A 19,797-nucleotide genomic window follows, 5' to 3' on the forward strand; every position below is an offset into this window, starting at 1 on the left:
CTATCAGTACCTAAATGGAATTGGGAAAAGATCGCTATGGATTTTGTCATGGGTTGTCACGTACATTCGGGAAGCATGACGTTGTTTGGGTAATTATGGTTAGATTGACGAAATCTACTCATTTCTTGCCGGTACGAATAACTGATTCTTTGGATAAGTTAGTTGCGTTATACATTTTTGAGATAGTGAGATTACATGGAGTGTTTGTATCTATTGTGTCAGATAGAGATCCTCGATTCACCTCACGCTTTTGGGAAAGTTTACAAAGGGCGTTAGGCACAAAATTACATTAAAGTACCGCGTTTTATCCTCAAATAGATGGACAGTCAAAAGGAACGATTCAAACTCTAAAGATATGATGAGAGCTTGTACAATGGAGTTTAAAGGCAATTGGGATGATCATCTACCTCTAATGGAGTTTGCATAAAATAATAGTTTTTACTCTAGTATCGATATGATCCCATATGTTGCTTTATACGGAAGAAGGTGTCGCAGTCCAATTTGTTGGGTTATAGAAGGATTAAGACAACTGAAGGTCCTGAATTGGTGCAGGAAATAGTGAAAAAGATACAAGTAGTTAAAAAGTATTTGAAGGCAGCACAAGATTGACAAAAAAAATTATATTGATAAACACTGAAGGGAGATGAAGTATGAAGCAGGTGATAAGGTTTTCCTGAAGGTATCTCCTTGAAGGGAAATCTTGAGGTTTGGCAGGCAAGGGAAGCTGAGTTCGAGATATATTGGATCGTAAGAAATTATTGAAAGAATCCGACCACTAGCACATCGACTAGCGTTACCAGTAGAGTTGTCACAAATACATGATATTTTCCATGTTTCGATGTTACGACGATATCGGTCTGATCCTAGCCACGTTATTCATCAATCGGTGATAGAGATTTCTGAGAAGTCGACATATGTGGAAGAGCCAATAGTGATTTTGGACATAAACATAATAAAATTGAGAAATAAGGAGATACCAATGGTAAAAGTGAGATGGAGTCACCATTCTTCGAGATATGCGACTTGGGAGGTTGAGGAGCATATGAGAGAGAAATATCCATATTTATTCCATTGAACGGGTAAGTTAGTTAAATTTTGGGGACGAAATTTTTATGAGGGAAGAATTGTGACGCCCCAAAGATTATAATACATAATTATAGGATTAATTGATAAATCTTTATGAAACTTAGTTAAATAGTAAATAAATTATAGATTGAAAATTGAATATAATAAAACTTAAACGGAATAAATTGGAGCTCATTATAATATTTGATAGCAAATTATATCAATTAAGAAATTAGGAAGGACGTAACGATAATTATAAAAAAATATAAAATATAATTAAAAAAAGAAGGAAAAAAATGAAAAAAAAAAGACAAGACTAGGGCAGTGGGCCATCACCCCATCACCCCACCTACATTTTGTGATATATATATATATATATATATATGTTTGCCTATTAATTTCTCAAATTGGTACACACACTTCACACACAGATCACAAAATTGAATACAGATATTTGCGGAGAACATAGCTATGGAATTTTGAATTTTAATTTTTAATAATTCATATAATTATATTATTAATTAGTTCATTTATTAAATATTATTTATATTGAGCGATGTACTATTTAATCGAAATATTTTATGAGTTTGTCTATTTAAATCAGTGTGGAATTAAATATCACATTAGATATAAAAGTGATATAATTGGTTAATTAAATTATTAGATTTAATTATTATTATATTTAATTTACACAATTTCATAGAAATGATTAACCAAATACGTAATTTTATATAATATTGTTTAATTAAGTTATATAGTAACGATAAATTGATAGAAAATTCATAAAAATGTTCCAAAAATTATATTTAAAAAAATATTATATTATTAAAAAGGGAAATGAGGTTTTTAGTGGTAATATAATTTAGGGATGTCGTTAATGAAAGGCACCCGAGGTGCGAGTGGATCGGCCACGGAACGCCTAAACGGAAGCGATTAAAATAAATTGCATAAAATAAAAGAAAATCACAATAAAACCATGATTTCAAATGGTGTACCCTTAGAGTTCCCGGACATTGTTAATAAAATCAAACGACAATAAAATTAACGGAGCTATTGATATAATAAAAAACGAGGAGGGGTGAATGACCCTCCTACAAATTAAAGGCTCCTATACTAGATAAAAAGTTGTGATTTGCTAAGCTCCAGGTACAATTTAATTATTTATTATTTATTATTTACAATGTGTATTTATTTCTTATAAGAATTCTATTGAAATTTGTTTTCCTTCCCTGCATAACTATTACAAATTGGTTGATACCTACAAGTAGTATAAGTTGGTTGTTGGTTTAGGTAACACTTCCAGAGAGCACACACGTCACGTGCACCACGTACGGTAGTTACCATTACCCGACCGTCTTATGGCTATTTAAACCTCTGAAAATCCCAGCACTGAAACAGATTCATCAACCATCACATTCGATTCTGAGCCACGTTTGACCTTGGCAATGTCTTCAAGAAAAGGTGGCGCACGCGGCTCCACAAGGGGAAGAAGCACAGGTTCCTATCGGCAACGCAATTACCAAACTGAAGAAAATTGGACACTCAGACCCATTCTTGACCACAAAGTTCAAACCCATGAAACCTCTTCTTCAGCATCAGCGCCGGAACCCTTTCCAGGTTCACAGAGTATAGACCAAAGACGCCCTCGAACTGGCATGAATAGATGGGCGCCTCGGAGTCGGGGGGGGAATTCTCTGTGTATCAAGAATTCCGAGGAAGAAGAGGAGGATCTCAATGGTGGGTCGGAATCAAGACCGGAACTTGATTCGAGTTCTGGTGATCTAAACGGAAAAGAGGAGGGTTCTGCTGGTGGGTTGAGCTCAGGATTGAATGTTGACAGTGAAAAACGGGAAGAAAAAGTCGAAGGTTTGAGTTCAAGTAATGAAGCTGATGAGGATGAGAGTATTAAAAGATTAGAGGAGTTAAGATTGAACGTTGACGAGCCCGAGTTGTCGGAGGAGATGCTGAGCATCAATAAACAGCTGCAGGAGGATGAGGTATTAGTTAATAATGTTTGGATTTTGTTCAATCTTGAAGAATGCAATGTGTTTTTGTGGTTGTTGTCAATTGTTTAATTTTTGTTATATGGAACAGTGCGAATTTTAATTATCTGCCCAGTGTATCCTTATGGTGCTTTGTATTGTGCTTGTTATGACTTGGTGAAATGTATGATAAGTTTAGTTCCACCTAGATGTTATTTGCTGGTGGTTTGATGTGGGTATGGAACTCAAGCATTAGTGCAATTGACTATCGCGAACTTGGGAGTTTAATTGCTGATCTATAGCTTCTGGACATTGATATCCCACCTAAATATTGATTTCCGGACATCCGGCGTCAATGGAAAGTAGGCACCATAAATATTACCTTGTATTGTCATGTAATTGTATGATGTATCTCTTTGTTGGACAACTGAGCTTCTGATAGAAATTTTTGAAGTTCAGACAAGGTTGAAGAGTTTTTAAAATTTTTTTGGCTTGCCACCAATTGCTCTTCTCCAATTAAATGAAGAACACGAGAATGGCTGTTGAAGGGGCTTTTGAACAGCATCATCGTTAAGACTCAGTACTCCAGGGATAGAACCAAATGTTGTAGATCAGCATATATGTAAAATGTAATCGCAAAAGACTATAACCCGATAATGTGTTTTGAGAATAACCTAAGAAGATGAATGTAATAGCTTCCGAGCTAGAGTTTAAGCACCAGCATCAAGCTTATGAATAGCATGTACAGTGTACACATCATATGAATAGTGATTTGTACTTTATTCATGCACTCTGCAGACATAAGTAGTTAATAACACCAGAACTAGGAAGTGATCGGATGCTTGATCGGGCTGTGGTGCATGTGTTGGCTCCTCTCTCTGTGCATCTCACTCCTATTGTTGTTTCGCAGATGCTAGCTCTGGAATCTATTTATGGAGATAACATTTTCATTCTAGAACACAAGAGTGGCTTGAAGTGTTTTCAGGTAGTTAAGATATCAAGTTATTAGCTTTTGCTAGAAAGAAAATTCGAAGATCAAGATTATTAGCTTTTGCTGGAAAGAAAATTCTAATTTTTATTATATTTCTACAGGCACATATTCATGTTGAAGTGCCCAAAGGAATTCGTATTACTGCAAAGTTTAACTCCTCTGGTTTCCATGAGACAAGAGATGATGGTTCTTCAGATTTCTCATACTCCTTCCAAGTCGAATATCTGCCACCAATTATCTTGACATGTCTATTACCTAAATCTTATCCAAGCTTAGAAGCTCCTTACTTTACCATCTCTGCCCAATGGTTGGGATCTGCTAGAATTTCTGATCTCTGTTGTAAGCTTAACTCAATTTGGCAAGAGCAGGTTGGGCAGGAGGTTATATACCAATGGGTTGAATGGTTACAGGGTTGTTCCCTCTCTTATCTTGGTTTTGATGATGAGATAATTCTTGGACCCTATGTTGTAAGACATGATGAAGATAGAAGGGCAATTTCAGGAAGTGTCTCACCTGATATTGACATTTCTTCGATGAAGAGTTACAATGATGCACAGCGCCATGAGAGATTCTGCAGAAACATGCAAGAATGCTGCATCTGTTTTAGTGAGTTTGCTGGTAAGTCATTTATTTATTCACAGCACAAGAGACTGGGCGAGTGATTGAGGTTCTCAAATTACGTGCCGGTCCCTGAGCATAGGAAAGCACAGAATCAGACCTGAAATTTCAGTTGTAAAATCACCAAATGATTATAATTTATTGTCTTCCTTAGAAACCATTTCATGAATTCACGTCATTGACTCTAAAGGGCAATCCTGTTAAATCCATTCTTCTTTGGGGTTCATTTGGTTTGTGGAGGTTCTTTTTATTTTTCTTTCTCCGTTTTTTTTTTTTTCGGGGGTGGGGGAAGGTGGTTGTTGGGGTTGGGTTCATCTTGTTATTTTGCTCGTTCGAAGAAAGTCTATTGGTTTGTCTGTATGATAACAATGCTATTCTAACTGTGCAATCTGTTTCATAGATGTATTCAACGTAGCGAAGTGATATTTGAATCAGGTTCAAGCTTATGCTTGATTTCTTATTTTGTAATTGCAGGCTCAGTTGCACACACATATCATGCTTTTCTCCTTCATTTGTTGTTTTATGAGAATCTAATTCGAGATTGACAATTTTTCGTAAACATAGATTCGTTTGATATCTAAAGCTTTATCACCTGGTCGACATATAGCTTTATTGATTCTGGACATGTATTCTCAGAGAAACAACACATATTTGATAAATGGAAGTCATCATTTTGCTATGGTGAAGGGCAAAATTCTTATTCCATGTGCTGTTATTAAGAAAAGTCTAAGTCATTCATGAGAAGTACACTTCATATCCTGAAGAAATGTAAGGGCTTTGGTAAAACATAGAAGTCTTGGTGATGTAATGATTTAGAACTAGTAGTACATATTTTACACTAGGATTCCAAGAATTCTTTTACGAGTTCAATTTTAAGTCAGAAGATCTACAGCAGAATCATATATTTCATATAAAATTTTCATGTTACCCTCTGATATTTATGAGGAAATAGCTATTAATTGGCTTTGTTTTCTGTCATTAGGTTCAGAGTTCATTAGACTGCCATGTCAGCACTTCTTCTGCGAGAAATGCATGAAAACTTTTTCTAACATGCATATGACAGAAGGAACAGTATTGAAACTTAAATGCCCAGAAGCAAAATGCGATGGTATGATCCCACCTGGTTTACTTAAAAGATTACTAGGTGAAGAAGGCTTTGAACAGTGGGAGTCCTTGACATTACAAAGATCGTTAGAATCAATGGCTGATGTGGTTTACTGCCCAAGATGTGAAACAGCATGTCTAGAAGATGAGGACGACCATGCACAATGCTCAAAGTGCTACTACAGCTTTTGTACACTTTGTCAAGAGAGGCGCCATGTTGGACTAGCATGTATTACACCAGAGATGAAACTAGTTATTCTTCAGGTATGGAGTCTACATTTGATGTGTATCCCACTCTACAATTCAATTCTTATTACTTGATCATTCAAAGACGTTTCATCAAGTATGTACTAAATTTCGGAGCAGGCAATAGCAGGGTTGGGATCATGCAAGTGACCTAATAATAATTGGAAAGTACAATGCATGGAAGAACGTGTCTAAATAGATTTTAGGTTAGTCACACCTAGACCCCTCAGAAATAGCTAAAGTAGATTAAATGCATGGTGGTGGTTGTATATTTATTTTTATAATGCTGAGAAACATGTTATTTTAAAATAATAAAACATATAGTTTTTTATGTAGAGAATTGAAGCAGTCAGATAAACTAGTTCCTATTGTGATCACTATATTCAGTTTATTACTCATGAAACAATCTTATATGTTGATATAGGACAAAATCACTAATATCATTAAATTAAGCATCACTAACGTGTATACTAGAATAACTGTATACTAAATCACTAAGGATTGCTTGTTTCTTCACTATTATTTTATTTCTAGGCATATTGACATCCTCACCTTCTTTATCACTGTATGTCATGCATGAATGCGAACCATGCTCAGGCAGTAGTATCCCCGTGTTCAAGGATTTTTTGCCATCTTATAAATCATCACAATCACTAATTTATATATATATAGTGTTTCTGCAACTACATCTTTTCTCTATATTTCAATTCTACAACATCAAGAATGTGCCTGAGTTAGGCATTTGTATGTGGTAAATGCAAGAATGGTTGTAACCTCACTTTATAAACATAAAAATACAAAAATCACCAAAAATGGCTATCTGTTCGATCTCAAAACAGCTATTATTCTATAGCCCATGCAAGTTTCAAAGCATTGACATGGGTGATTTGGTTAGTGAAAAATAGAACTGTTAAGTCAAGTGGAAATTGAAAGCTCGCATATATTTCACAACTTTGATTTTGGTTCAGCTATATTTTTAGGTCTGTAGTTGGTATCTGAATAATAATTCAAGTAAATCAGCACATAGGTTTAGGTCTGTTGTTAGATGTCTGTATGTTAATTCGTACTTGTCCTCCTTGTATCGTGCTATGCTATGTGTGCAAAAGGGGGTTTCTCCTCTTTGTTTTTTTGCATTTATATTAGAGAGAGTATTGATGAATGTAGATGACAGCTTTGTATACTCCGGCTTTGTATATTGTCTTGTAGAAGTCGACTAATTGGCTTTGCTTTTAATAATGATATAATCAGTTCATCAAATTATATTTCGACGTGCTTTAACCAGGTTCCTGTCTCATAACAACTTTGATGTTCTTGAGTTGCCATCACTCAAAATATTGTGTTGTATTTAATGTCTTTTTTTCACCTAATGAAACTTGAGCTTCAAAGAGTCCTATGGATTAATGTCATCAGTTAGTTCCTGACCTCTGCATATTTGCTTCAAATCTTGCTTGTCAACATTACTTGTTTAATCTCTCTTTTCTGGCATTCTTTCATCTGTAAATGCCTTAACTGCTAAGGTGGTCTCTTGAATTCCATATCAGGAGCGACAAAATTCGAAATTAATGAAAAATGAACAAAGGCGTCGTGAGCAAGATATGATCAATCAGATACTTAGTGTGAAGGAGATAAATCATTTTGCGAAACAATGTCCTTCTTGTAAGATGGCCATATCTCGAACTGAAGGCTGCAATAAGATGGTGTGTGATAATTGTGGGGCATTTTTCTGCTACCGTTGTAATCAGGCAATCTCTGGATATGAGCATTTCAGGTTCGATTTCTGATTTGACAAAAGAATTGACTGACAATAATTGTAATTCACACTTGTCCACTCATGGGCTTCTTTTCTCATTGAAGGGATGGGAACTGTGAACTTTTCCCAGCAGAAGAAATTCAGAGATGGGAGGCGAGGATGGATGCTGGCCAAGTTGCTGCTGTTCAACAACAAATGCTTCTTAATAATGGTCATCCATGCCCTAATTGTGGTCAGCACAATGTGAAGGTGAGCAAAGTATTAGGTTGTTAAATTTTGTAATCATAAAAGGTCTCAAGAATTAGTGTGCTTGATTGATCCGTTGTTTCTGACAGGCCGGAAATAACAACCACATATTCTGTTGGGCCTGCCAAAACCATTACTGTTATTTATGTAGGAAGATGGTGAGGCGCAGCACCCAGCATTATGGTCCCAAGGGCTGCAAGCAGCACACAGTGGGATGACTGTGGAGGTATGGCTTTTATATGAAATTAATAAACCTGGAATTGGCAACAAGAAGAGCATGGTTTGTAGCACATGGAGGGATGAAAGCTCTGTTCCTGTGTACGTCAACACATATTCCACTACAAACATTTGATTCTTTCGGCATTTACGCCCCATAAAAATGTATTTATCCTCTATGTTCAAATCACATTGCCAAAACATCAATTTCGCTCAAACTCACTGTGCACTATACGAAATCAAGTTACCACAGTATTTAATTATATTAGTCTAATTTTCCTAGGCTTTAAATACGTTAAAGAGCAAATTATTGTAGGATTGCTCACGGTGCGGTTTCGATTTTTTTAAATCTATTTTCAGATTGAATTGTCATCGACGGTTTTATAAAATAATTTTTTTAATTTTCACTTTTAAAACTAAAGTCAAAGGTGCAGTTTTGTACGTTTGTGGGCGGTTTGCCGCTTTTAATACTTATAACAAAAATAAGATGTTAAAAATAACAAATGAAACAAGCATGGTTGTATGTAGCAAGAAAGAAAAACCAAACATTATGCCCAATGGACACTAATACTCTCCACAATTTTTAGTAGATTAAAATATAAGGTCATATATATTAATTCAATAAGGTAACATTTAATCCAACAGAGGTCAATGGTTGATTTTAGAGAGAATATAGATAAAAAGACAAAAAGACAAAAAATAAAGCAGTAAGAGATAAAAGACTGAAGAGGAAAAGGGAGAGAAAAAAAAAGGACAAAATGCATAAAACTTTCATGTGTTTTAAAAGTCTGTAAAAAGCTCTCCTGTTATGAGAATAGGCTAAAAGCTCCCCTGTGTTTTTGTAAAACTCAGCTCAATCGCTTCATCCTGCTAAATTCAATTAACGGTGTTAATTTTTTAGAAAATGATCGTTATACCCTTACTTAATATATATTATTACTTATTTTAATAACCGTTGGATCTTCTTTGGTCAATATTGATCGTTTGATCTAATCAATTAATTTCAACCATTAGATTTTAAAAAAATAAAACATCTAGATTCAACAAATTATATGTAAATAATTTAAAATTTTAAAAAAATATATTATTATTATCTATTAAAAAAATACTAACTACCCCACCCCATGCCACCCGTTTACCCCTGCTGCCCCCTTCCACCCACCCATCATCTCGTCGCGGCGGCGTAGTTTATTAAAATCATCGTATCTCCGTAAATTTTTATCAACTTGAGTGAGGCAGGTCTTGTTAAAATCATCTTGAAGAGATGAGTTTGATGGTGGCGGTCTGAGACCAAGATTCGATCGGACGGAGACGAACTGACGGCCAACATGTTCGGCGGTCGTGGCTTGAACCCATCTCTCTTATTTACGAAAACTCAAATTGAATATTCGTCTTGAAGAAACGATTCGAATGGTACCATTGGCCATCGAAAACTCGTCCGGACTGTCCGACAGAGCCGGAAACTAGAAACAAGTTTTCAGTAAAAGGGGCAAAATCGTTTAGTTTTTTTCTTTTTAATTAATTTTAATTATATTAAGTAGAATATATTTTAGTTAATTAAAAATATTTTAAATAATTATAATATTTAAATTTTTTAGCTAATTAAGAATAATTATAATAATAATTATTGTAATTATTTAGCGTTGCGGTTCAATTTTTGACAATTTTTTTAAATTCTAAATTATAACCAAATTAATAGTACGGTGCACTATCATTCTAAATTTATAATTGCAATCTGAATAATAAATTATAAAAAATGATTTCATTTGGACGATTTTGGACGGTTTAAAAATTTTTGGATCACTCCTAAATTATTGTATTGTTGGTGGACTACTGATTTATCATTTATGGAACATTTTACCACTCGAACAATAATATTAGTTTGAGAAAGATAGAACAAAGGGATCCGTGGCGCAATGGTAGCGCGTCTGACTCCAGATCAGAAGGTTGCGTGTTCGATTCACGTCGGGTTCAAAACCCCCGATTCAATTGTATCCCTGAAATCTTTTTACAGAGGCACCTAATTGAGCAGAATCTCCGTCTCTTCTTGTTTCCCCTTCCCTATCTTTTAAAGTTTGAGGTCAGAAGGGGATGGGGTAGGTATGGTAGGTAATATTTAGTACTCAAGAGTCGGGACCATACAAGTTTTCGGGTAGCAAACAGCAGTACATCCATATAAGATTACTTTGTGTTGGATGAATAACACCCAATGGACATGCAAGATGTAACAGGTGATCCCAACTCCTAATAATCATTTACAATATCTTCTTCTACCTCTGGCTTCACAAAGAACTCTATGTAAGCAATCCGGCTGGGTTGCTGATAGCCGGCTGAATCGATGTGAGGATGTGGAGTAGACGGTTTGGCAACCGAAACAAGATGCTGAACTTTCAGCATGCCACCCCTGCCAATTGTCAACTTGCTCCCTCGATTGTCTCTTATGACACTGCTTGGGATGTTTGAAGTTGTTGCTCGAAGGAATTTGTACTTGTACCTGTCCAAACCATCGAAGAAGCAATCAGCATGAGTTCGGAATCCATGGGTGTGGAAGGTAGTTTCAGGGGGCAGGATAGATGGCAACAAACCTGTGAGAAATTGGCTGATCACAACAGAACGCAATCAGGAGATCCGTATTTGCATAGCAATTGAAATCAATCTGCACATTAAGTGATGCATCATAACCAATAAAGAAGAGGCTGTTAGACAATTCTTTGGTAATGATTATTTACGGCCTACCTGCAAGTCCCCATGGCCTTCACCTCTGAAGATGACTGATGGGGGTGCCGGCTGTAACTTTATCTGAATGCTCGAACCAGGCCATTCAAGATCATCAATAGCTTCCTTCAGAGCTGCAGACTGTAGACTAAGAATCATTACGCTGATGGAATTTCGATTCACTAATAGGAGGGCATCTAAAAACGAGTAAATGAGTATAAACATTTTCAATCAATTATTACTACGCAACATTTTCTATCAATTATAAGTTATAACAATGCATACTTCTAAGACGTAAGGATGAACACAGACCAGTTAGGTATCTTCTATGACTATGCCTAGCCATTGTACTGGAGCGCACAGGGGAAGAAAAAAAAGAACTAGTCTGCATTTGCCAAGTTTGACAAGTATTTAGGTGTGGATTAATTAAGTCTTCAAATAGATTTTGAACAAAAAATGAAATAAACAGACCGCAATTCTAAGATATCCTTCAGTATGGGAATCTCAATCGGTATAATAAGGGAAAAGACAAGTAAGCTAACAAAATTGAGCAGATGAGGATTGGCCGTACAATAGACTAGAGAAGTAGGAAATAATGTTGGATTCTTCTTTATGTCAGGCAGCATTACAGAGACAGATGGGAACTATACAGAAGACATATAACAGCTTAAGGATTTTACAGGATGCTGCTCGTAACAGGAGCAACAGAGATGTAAAATAATCAAGATCTGATAAGAAAGTTGATTTACATGATTTCTAGAGACATTGTCAGCAAGTACTCAAGTTTGGTTGATCCTCACAATTCAAGTTTGCTGACAGTTCATAAGGTTACATGGGTACTGCCCAGGTATCAAGTATCAACTACTAAAAATCAATACATTTAAGATTGTTCTGGCACCACAAAAGCAGCTACACTTAGTGAATAATAAACTTCAAAATCTATACTGGTTTATTTTCACATCGGTAAATCTAGATCCTCTTTTAAGAAACTATTAGGAGTAGTTACCTACTTTGAAAACTACATCTAGAGTCCTCTAAAATGCTTATTGCAATCGACCATAACAATGTACGGCATATACAAATGATTAAAACCATGCAACAGGGCTACAATAGATGGCAACCTCACTCTCTATCTATAGAATTATAACCACCACCAAAAAATGGAGGCTTAATAGAATGATCAGAATATGAACGAAATATTGATTGCCTAATTAACCTCTACATTTGAAAAAAAAAAGAAGAAGAATATATCATTGTTGTCTTATAAAGATGTCTTTTAAAAAATGATAAACATCATATACATCCATCACCATTTCCAAATATCACAGGCACGCCCCTACTAGTAAGACCACCATCTTAGAAATATTGAAATCTTACACAAACACCATTTAGCATTACGCATGCAAATCAAAACCATAGTTAATTGAACATACTGTGTGCATACTTGATAAGCATGAATGTACAGAAAGAAATAAAGCCTAGGAGATGTACATTCCGGTGATCCATCTTAGAAGTATAAAGATTCTCCTGATTAAATTCTCTAAATATTGTCAAACAACGAAAAGGACTCCAATTAAGACACTTCAACAGTTCAACTATAGAAACATAAAAAGTTCTTCTAAAAATATGAAAGTTATTAACACATGTCGGGGCAGAATGATCATTTAATAGATTTATTATTTGATTATTATTAATTTTTTAAGTCAAGGACAAAATGATAATTGAAGGACTCAGCTTGGGTCTAGAAATGGAATGGTTTTGGAGGGGTTCCAAGCGTAATTCAGAAGATCAATAGGCAAAGTGTAAATTACTAAAGGCAAAAAGTCATTTCATTGAAAACATTAGGATTTCCTCATGGACATTAGTGTTGGGAGAGGTGCACATATTTTAGGCTTGAGGACGTTTACATATATCTGAACCAAATGTTACAAGAGATTTATGTAATAATCCATGTCTTCAAGTTCGACCACGAAATTCCAATGCAAATAAAATAATGCGGCATAGTTCCAATTATGTATAGGTGGTCCTATTCAATATTTGGTTGCATGCATAAAGCCTCATGGCAGCTTGTACAGATGAGGTAAGTGGTTGAGATGGATTCGTGGAGGAGAGTATGTAAGAGTCTGGAGCTCAACATATATGCACAAAAAGAGATGAGCTATGTCCCATAATCTCGCCATCATTACATTAGCATAATTAGACTTTACAGGTGGATTCACATGAATTTTGGGGCAGAGAAAAGAGTTTGGAATAATAGTTAGCAATCCATTAGAAATCTCGCATAAATGAATATCTTATACCTTTCAAGAGGCATATATCCTTACCACCAGAATTACTTTCTTACCAAAATACTACCAAGAATTGCTTTACACAAGAATCAATAAAATTACAAAAGATAAACAGGAAAAGCACCTGGTACAAGAGCCATAGATAAACTCATTTGTTAGTTCCTATGGAACATTTTGCTTATGTGATCAATCACATAAATGTTTTCTGTAGCTTTGCAAAAAGGATTTAAAAAAATCATAAAACATTAAACACCTTGAACGTTAAACGGATAATCCTTTTAGTTAAAGAGCAAAATAGTTGAAAATTTATTAATGCACTTCTAAGCAACAAAGTGCCCCATGTCAGACATGATCTGATCCAAGGAATAGTAAATGATTAAATGAGATTTTCGCATTTAAAACCAGAGAAATCATCCTTTTTACTTTAATTTTGAACATAGATTCCAATATCCATAAAACATGAACAATTTTGTAGCTTTTTTATAAAGGCTGCAGTTTCCTTTCACCAGTAAATTTGTAAGACAAAGCAAACAAGGAACTGATAAGACTGAACATACTTTAACCGTAAAACTGATAGGGGTGCTTCCAGCAGGTTCAAAGTTGTAGTCCCATGAGATGGTCTCGGGAATCCTTGTCCTAATATCTGCGTAAATGCAGGAGTCCGGACAATCAACAGATCTAGCACGAGAAGTCATAAATAGGCCATATTAGGGTAAATTTTCCAAGAGACAAAAAACAACTTGGCAGAATATGCGAGCAAGAGGATATTCTTAAGCGAAGATTTCCTCAGGTATTTCCGAAAAGACCAAATTTTAGAAATTGGGATCTGCAGTTCCTTCCAAATATCATAAGCTCAATTATTAATCCTGTAATGACATCAGAGTAAGAGATCAGATTTCACATCTTCTGCTTGCAATCCATTGACTGATATTAGAGGGATAACTAGCACCCCTGTTAATATATTATAAAACATAAGTCTTCATCATCAATAGTTCAACTATGATCCTAGCTATCCTCTTGTTGCATTTTCACGGGGTGCCCAATTCATTGTTCTTGTGATGTTCTGAACAATTGAAATTGCAATTTTCATTTCTTAGCAACGATTTGGCTACTAATATGAGAATCGAATACTTTCCCTAGACCCAGGACACAGTGCTACCATTTATTTACAGACGCTCAGCACTCCGTTGTTTCCCAAAACACACTTCCGGTCCCAAATTATCACACCCTCTTTAGCATATATGAATTACATTGATATACAAACTCACAATCTTTATAACCTATTCTGTAATAAAACCGGCTTATCTGGAATTGAATTTGTAGATAACCCTTAATTGTAACCCAAAAGAAAATAAAGCGAATTCAAACCTGAGCAGAAGTTGCATATCAGGCCCTGGATACCGGAGCTCGAGAATGTTGGAGCGCCCAGGAACCGAAAACGTATTCAGACAATCAACAAACAGTCCTAAGCTCACCCCAAACCGCGGCCGCCCGTGCGCCCCATATTCGTATTTGACGAATAACTACAGATATACACAACTACAAAAAGTTAAACATACAGAAAACAAGTCTGCAAAGTGATACAACTAAACCTCCTTTTTAATAACAGCACTAAATCCCACGACAAGCAAAGTTACCTCTCGTTGTAAATAAACCTTGGCCTGAAGACAAGCGGTTTCCTCAACGATTATCACTATGCCGTGTTCCGATAACTCTACCACGGCGTCCTAATTATGCGAATTTGTACGAAGATCGAATTGTTATTTTACTGTTGTAATAAGAAATGAAGAGGAAGAACAAAGAAAAGCTGGAGACGCAGAAGAAGAAAGGGAATAGTTACTTGGTGGCGTTTCCATCGCACGGAGGTGAGAGCGTCGACGATGCCTTGGACGCTGTCCAGTTCGCACACCAAGTCCGGACCCTCCGCTTCCGTGTCCACCGCCGCCGGCGAGCTCATCCCGTCTGCACCTCTGTCTTTCCCGCCAAAAGTTGTGGAATTGAGGCACAATATTAGCTTTGTTTGGGTCTATTTTACCTATGTTTTAAATAAGAGCTAAATTTCTTACATTTTGTGTTGATATAAAATAATTTAAGATAAGTTGTATGTTTTACAAAGATATAAATAAATATTTAATTAATTTTCATCTTTTTAATAGCAAAAAAAAACCAAAAATCAAACATAGCCAATGCTTTTTTTACTTAAACAGAAGTCGATTTTAAACTTTCCCAAAGGCTCTTTTCCTTACTCGGCAGTCTGCGACGAAAGCAACTTGCCCGGGGCACCTCATCTTCTTCTTCTAACTATTCCTTGTGAGTCAAGACCCGGTGGAAATAGTAAATAGCCCACGTTCAAACTACAAACTAGTCGAACGAAAGCCTGCCTTATTCGTGAGCTCTATTTTCTCGTGGATAGTCTGGTTTGAGCTAGAATAGCGGATTCGTAATATTTTTACCATGGAAAAAATACAATTTACTCCCTTGTAATATAAAAAATGAGCAAAAAATTCCCTATAAAAAATAAAATAGAAAAATATTTCTACAGTTTGAAAAATAAAATAAATTTACCCCATTCTAAACTATTAATAGGAGGTAATTTGCTTCATTTTTTAAATACAAAGAAATAATTTATCATTTTTTTTTTCACAGAAAATATTTACTCATTTCAAATAGCATTTGGGCCGAATTGCATTTAACCCATTTCACCTATTCAGACACAAAAATTTGGATTGCAAGTTATGATTGTCCGTATCTAAGATACACTATTAAAATAAAAAGTAAAATTAGTGATAAAAAAAAATCGAGTCACAGTTTTAATATTGTCATTAATTATATATATTTAATGGCAAAAATATGTATTTTGTCACGATAATGAATTTCATGATTATTTTACCTGAAAGGACGAAACAAGCGGTAAAGTCCTAAGCCAGCCATGCCTCTCTTGATCTAATTAGAGCTCTTCTAACAAAAAGTGTTGGTAGTAAGAATTAGTGACAGAAAAATGTACTCAAAGTTTTCACTGTATACAATTTAGTGACTCATTTATGACAATATTGATCGTGTGCGAATTAAAGGACACAGAGATGTGAGACACGACTCAGACAGCATAGAGACGTGTCTGATAGAAAAATTTATAAAATACATATTTTCTGTGGCTCTGCCACTTTAAACACATTCTACGTAACATAATAGGGTGAATAATAATTTATCCTCGTGTGATAATGGAAATGAATAAATTATTCCCTAATAAAAAATAAATAAACAATTTATCCTCCTGTATTGTACAAAATGAAGTCATTTACCTCTTTAGGTAGAGAGGTAAATCGTTTCATTTTTTAAAATGTATGAAACTAAATTGCTATTTTATTTTTTTTTATAAGGGGGTTGTTTGTCTATTTTTTTTTCATAAGTGTTCTGATTTTGCAAATTGAATTGAAATACAAATATTAGCACTTTTAATCCCCTTCCACTTTTTTGTTTGTAATTTAATAGTGTAGTGCATGTGCCTAATATATGATCATTAAGTACTTTATCTGGAACGAAACTTGATTTGTTTTCTAACTTGGGACCATTTTTGGAGAAAAATATAATTAAAATTTGATGGAATTTTTTTTTTGAAGGAAATTAGGGTAAAAAGCATCCGATTTCTCACTTCTTTCGCAAAAATTTGGATTATATGTTTTTCATATTTCCTTTGTTGAAGTCAAGTAGAAGCAACGGAAAGATCATGTCTTCCACAAGTGAATTAAGTAGGCTAAATGAAGCACTCATATGCTACTATTGAAAAAAGGGTCAATTTTTCCTCCAACAAAAAATAATTAAATACATTGTGCTAGACATGTGACCTATATCATTAAATTGTAGATGAAAAAGTCCAGAGAATAAAAACTGCTAATATTTTTAAGTTATGGGACTAAAAGTGCTAATTCCATAATGAATGTGATCAAAAGTGACATGGGTCTAACTTATGAAACTAAAATTCCTATTTCCCAGAGAAATGAGCAAAAAACTCCATATGAACATTTGATAGGGGGTAATTTGCTTCATTTTCTAAAATACAGGAGAGTAATTTGCTAATATTTTTTTAAAGAGGATATTTGCTCATTTTACATATCACAAAAGGTAAATTACATTTAATCCCTATAATTATAATTATTACAGTATTACTTAACAAATAACTATTATTAATTATATTTTCCAGAACAATTCAAACTTTGTAATATATTTATAGCTATCTTCTTAAAAAATTAATAGAAACAAAAAAAAAATATTAATTATCCGAACGCAAGACTTGTAAAGTTTACTAGTTAAAAGAAAGTGACTAATCAGGTGACCACGTTATGTAGTCTTGACTTGTAATTGGTGGATCGCAGACAGGCCGAATACAAACTAGTAATTTTGTTAGTGACTGAAACCAGAGCAGTTTTCACTTGAAAGTAGAGTATTATTGATTGTACACATCCTCAAAGAAGATAGCCATAAAAATAGATTTTAGATACCTGAAATATCACACATGTCAACTCTCAACTCAAAGGAATACCTATTTCCACTCACAGCCAGAAGTAGTAATATTTCATCCCTCCCACATAACCTTCACCTGTCCCCCACCACGACACAAATCTTGATCCCCATTCACACTCACACTTTCTCCCCTTACCACAAGTTCATCAAACACATATATATATAGGCATATGAAGCAAGACTTCCTCAATACCACATGCAGCCACTATAGACTATAAGTCACCTTATTAACTTACCGTGTGTAGTGTGAAAACAAATTATGACTTTGGTGAGAGAAAGAAGACAGCAACAAGCCCTGAGGCTGACGTTGCCTCCACCAAGTCTTTCGCTCAACCCGTCCCCGGTGTCATCATCAAGTAGTACGTCGAGCTCGCCGGGCATTGGTGCCCTTTCGGACCTCAAGAAACTTTCAGTCATCGGACGTGGGAATGGTGGCACGGTTTATAAGGTCTCCCATATGCAAAGTGGTGTCGTTTACGCGTTGAAAGTCGTCCGGTTTCATGAAGACATGGGATCCGTTACACGTGAGGCGGAGATTCTGCAGAGAGTTGATTCATCAGAGTATGTTGTGAGGTGCATCGGAGTATTCAATGACGGGTTCTCGGAGATTGATGGTCGAGGAGGTGACTTGTGCTTTCTGATGGAGTATATGGATGTTGGATCATTGCATGATATATTGTGCAGGAAGAAGAGATTGCCAGAGCATGCCATTTCTGGCATAACACGCAGCGTCTTGCGAGGGCTGCAATATCTACACGGGCTTGAAGTAGTCCATAGAGACATAAAGCCATCAAATCTATTGGTGAACACAAGAGGAGAGGTGAAAATAGCCGATTTTGGGGCCAGTTGGCTAGTGAGTGCTTGTGGAGACCGCACAACAACGTGCATCACTACCAACGTCGATGCATGTAAAGGAACATGCGCGTACATGAGCCCCGAGAGGATGGATCCCGAGAGGTGGGATGTCGGAGACTGCTGCGATGGCTATGCCGGGGACGTGTGGTCGCTCGGGGTGGTGGCTATGGAGTGCTACGTCGGCCATTTTCCATTTGTCGGCCCGGGCGAAAAGTTTGATTGGGTCACACTAATGTGTGCCATTTGCTTCGGAGAGAATGTGGAGAGTGCGGTGAAAATGGCATCACCGGAGTTTGAGAGTTTCTGCGGAAGGTGTTTGGAAAGGGACTGGAGAAAGAGAGGGACTGTGGAGGAACTTCTTGTTCACCCTTTTCTTCACAAATTTGACACTAATGGTGTAGAGGATCTTCTGTATTGCATCGATTCAAGTGACTAAATTGATCATCCTAAACATCGTACATCACATATATATCTTTGTATATATTAAGATAGTTCTAATTATTATGTGTATTAAGCCACTATTTTCTACTATTAGCTCTCTGATGACCATTCATCTCTTGATGAACTCAAATCTTTGTAATTAGATGGATCAGCCACGATTGCCTCTAGGTATGTTTGTTGGGAAATTTACAATTTTAATTCTGTAAATACAAAAACTTCCCGATTTTAATCCTGTACTAATCTATTTGTGGTAATATATTCTATAATCTTAAAAATATTTCATAGTGAAGACAAACATCGTCCAAATTTTCTAAAATAATCACAAAAGTATACTCCCAGAAAATATCGTCATTGCAACATTCATCATGTTGTTAGGTTTGGACAGAAAAAAGCACATGGCGGTTTATTTATTCAGGATGTTATGCAAGTTTTGGTATACGTTAAATAAATAATTATACTAGTCTTATATACATATAAATATAGTACATAAAAATTATTCTTTCAGTTCGCTAAAATTATTCTTTTTAGTCGACTAAGTATGTCTAATATTATTTTAGTTTAATAATTATGCTTATTTTTTTTAAGTCTAGCAACTTGAAAAGTTGATTAAAAATGATGTCTCGATGGACGTTTTTTCTTTCCATGATCAGAAATATTACATGGTAAGCCAGATGAATATATTTTGGTGATTTTTAAACTTATGTAGCAATTGAGATGAGGTGAAAAACACATTGCACATGTTTTGAATAATATTATAATTAA

The 19,797-nt window shown here is 35.4% G+C and overlaps 3 protein-coding genes and 1 non-coding gene across 4 annotated transcripts; 3 read left to right on the forward strand and 1 right to left on the reverse strand.

Moving 5' to 3' along the window:
* Positions 1–2,441: 2,441 nt before the first annotated feature.
* Positions 2,442–8,486, forward strand: NHL8 (NDR1/HIN1-like 8). The gene is made up of 7 exons (XM_011084054.3): positions 2,442–3,062; positions 3,958–4,032; positions 4,140–4,656; positions 5,639–6,024; positions 7,548–7,774; positions 7,861–8,005; positions 8,092–8,486. Exons 1-7 carry the CDS (start codon positions 2,511–2,513, stop codon positions 8,218–8,220), a joined length of 2,031 nt encoding a protein of 676 aa, XP_011082356.2. The 5' UTR covers positions 2,442–2,510; the 3' UTR covers positions 8,221–8,486.
* A 1,613-nt stretch (positions 8,487–10,099) lies between these two features.
* On the reverse strand, positions 10,100–15,265 carry LOC105165148 (PCNA domain-containing protein). The gene is made up of 7 exons (XM_011084052.3): positions 15,062–15,265; positions 14,859–14,948; positions 14,590–14,744; positions 13,779–13,899; positions 10,955–11,074; positions 10,804–10,874; positions 10,100–10,712 (listed from the first exon to the last, which is right to left on the reverse strand). Exons 1-7 carry the CDS (start codon positions 15,176–15,178, stop codon positions 10,463–10,465), a joined length of 924 nt encoding a protein of 307 aa, XP_011082354.1. The 5' UTR covers positions 15,179–15,265; the 3' UTR covers positions 10,100–10,462.
* TRNAW-CCA (transfer RNA tryptophan (anticodon CCA)) lies at positions 10,121–10,192 on the forward strand. The gene has a single exon. It is a non-coding gene; the product is annotated as a tRNA-Trp (tRNA).
* A 2,733-nt stretch (positions 15,266–17,998) lies between the features above and the next one.
* On the forward strand, positions 17,999–19,030 carry MKK10 (MAP kinase kinase 10). The gene has a single exon (XM_011084320.3). It carries the CDS (start codon positions 17,999–18,001, stop codon positions 19,028–19,030), a length of 1,032 nt encoding a protein of 343 aa, XP_011082622.1.
* The last annotated feature ends 767 nt before the right edge of the window (positions 19,031–19,797 follow it).

This window comes from Sesamum indicum, linkage group LG6, assembly GCF_026168435.1.
Source record: "Sesamum indicum cultivar Baizhima isolate 11 linkage group LG6, ASM2616843v1, whole genome shotgun sequence".
In the NCBI taxonomy this organism is placed as follows: domain Eukaryota; kingdom Viridiplantae; phylum Streptophyta; class Magnoliopsida; order Lamiales; family Pedaliaceae; genus Sesamum; species Sesamum indicum.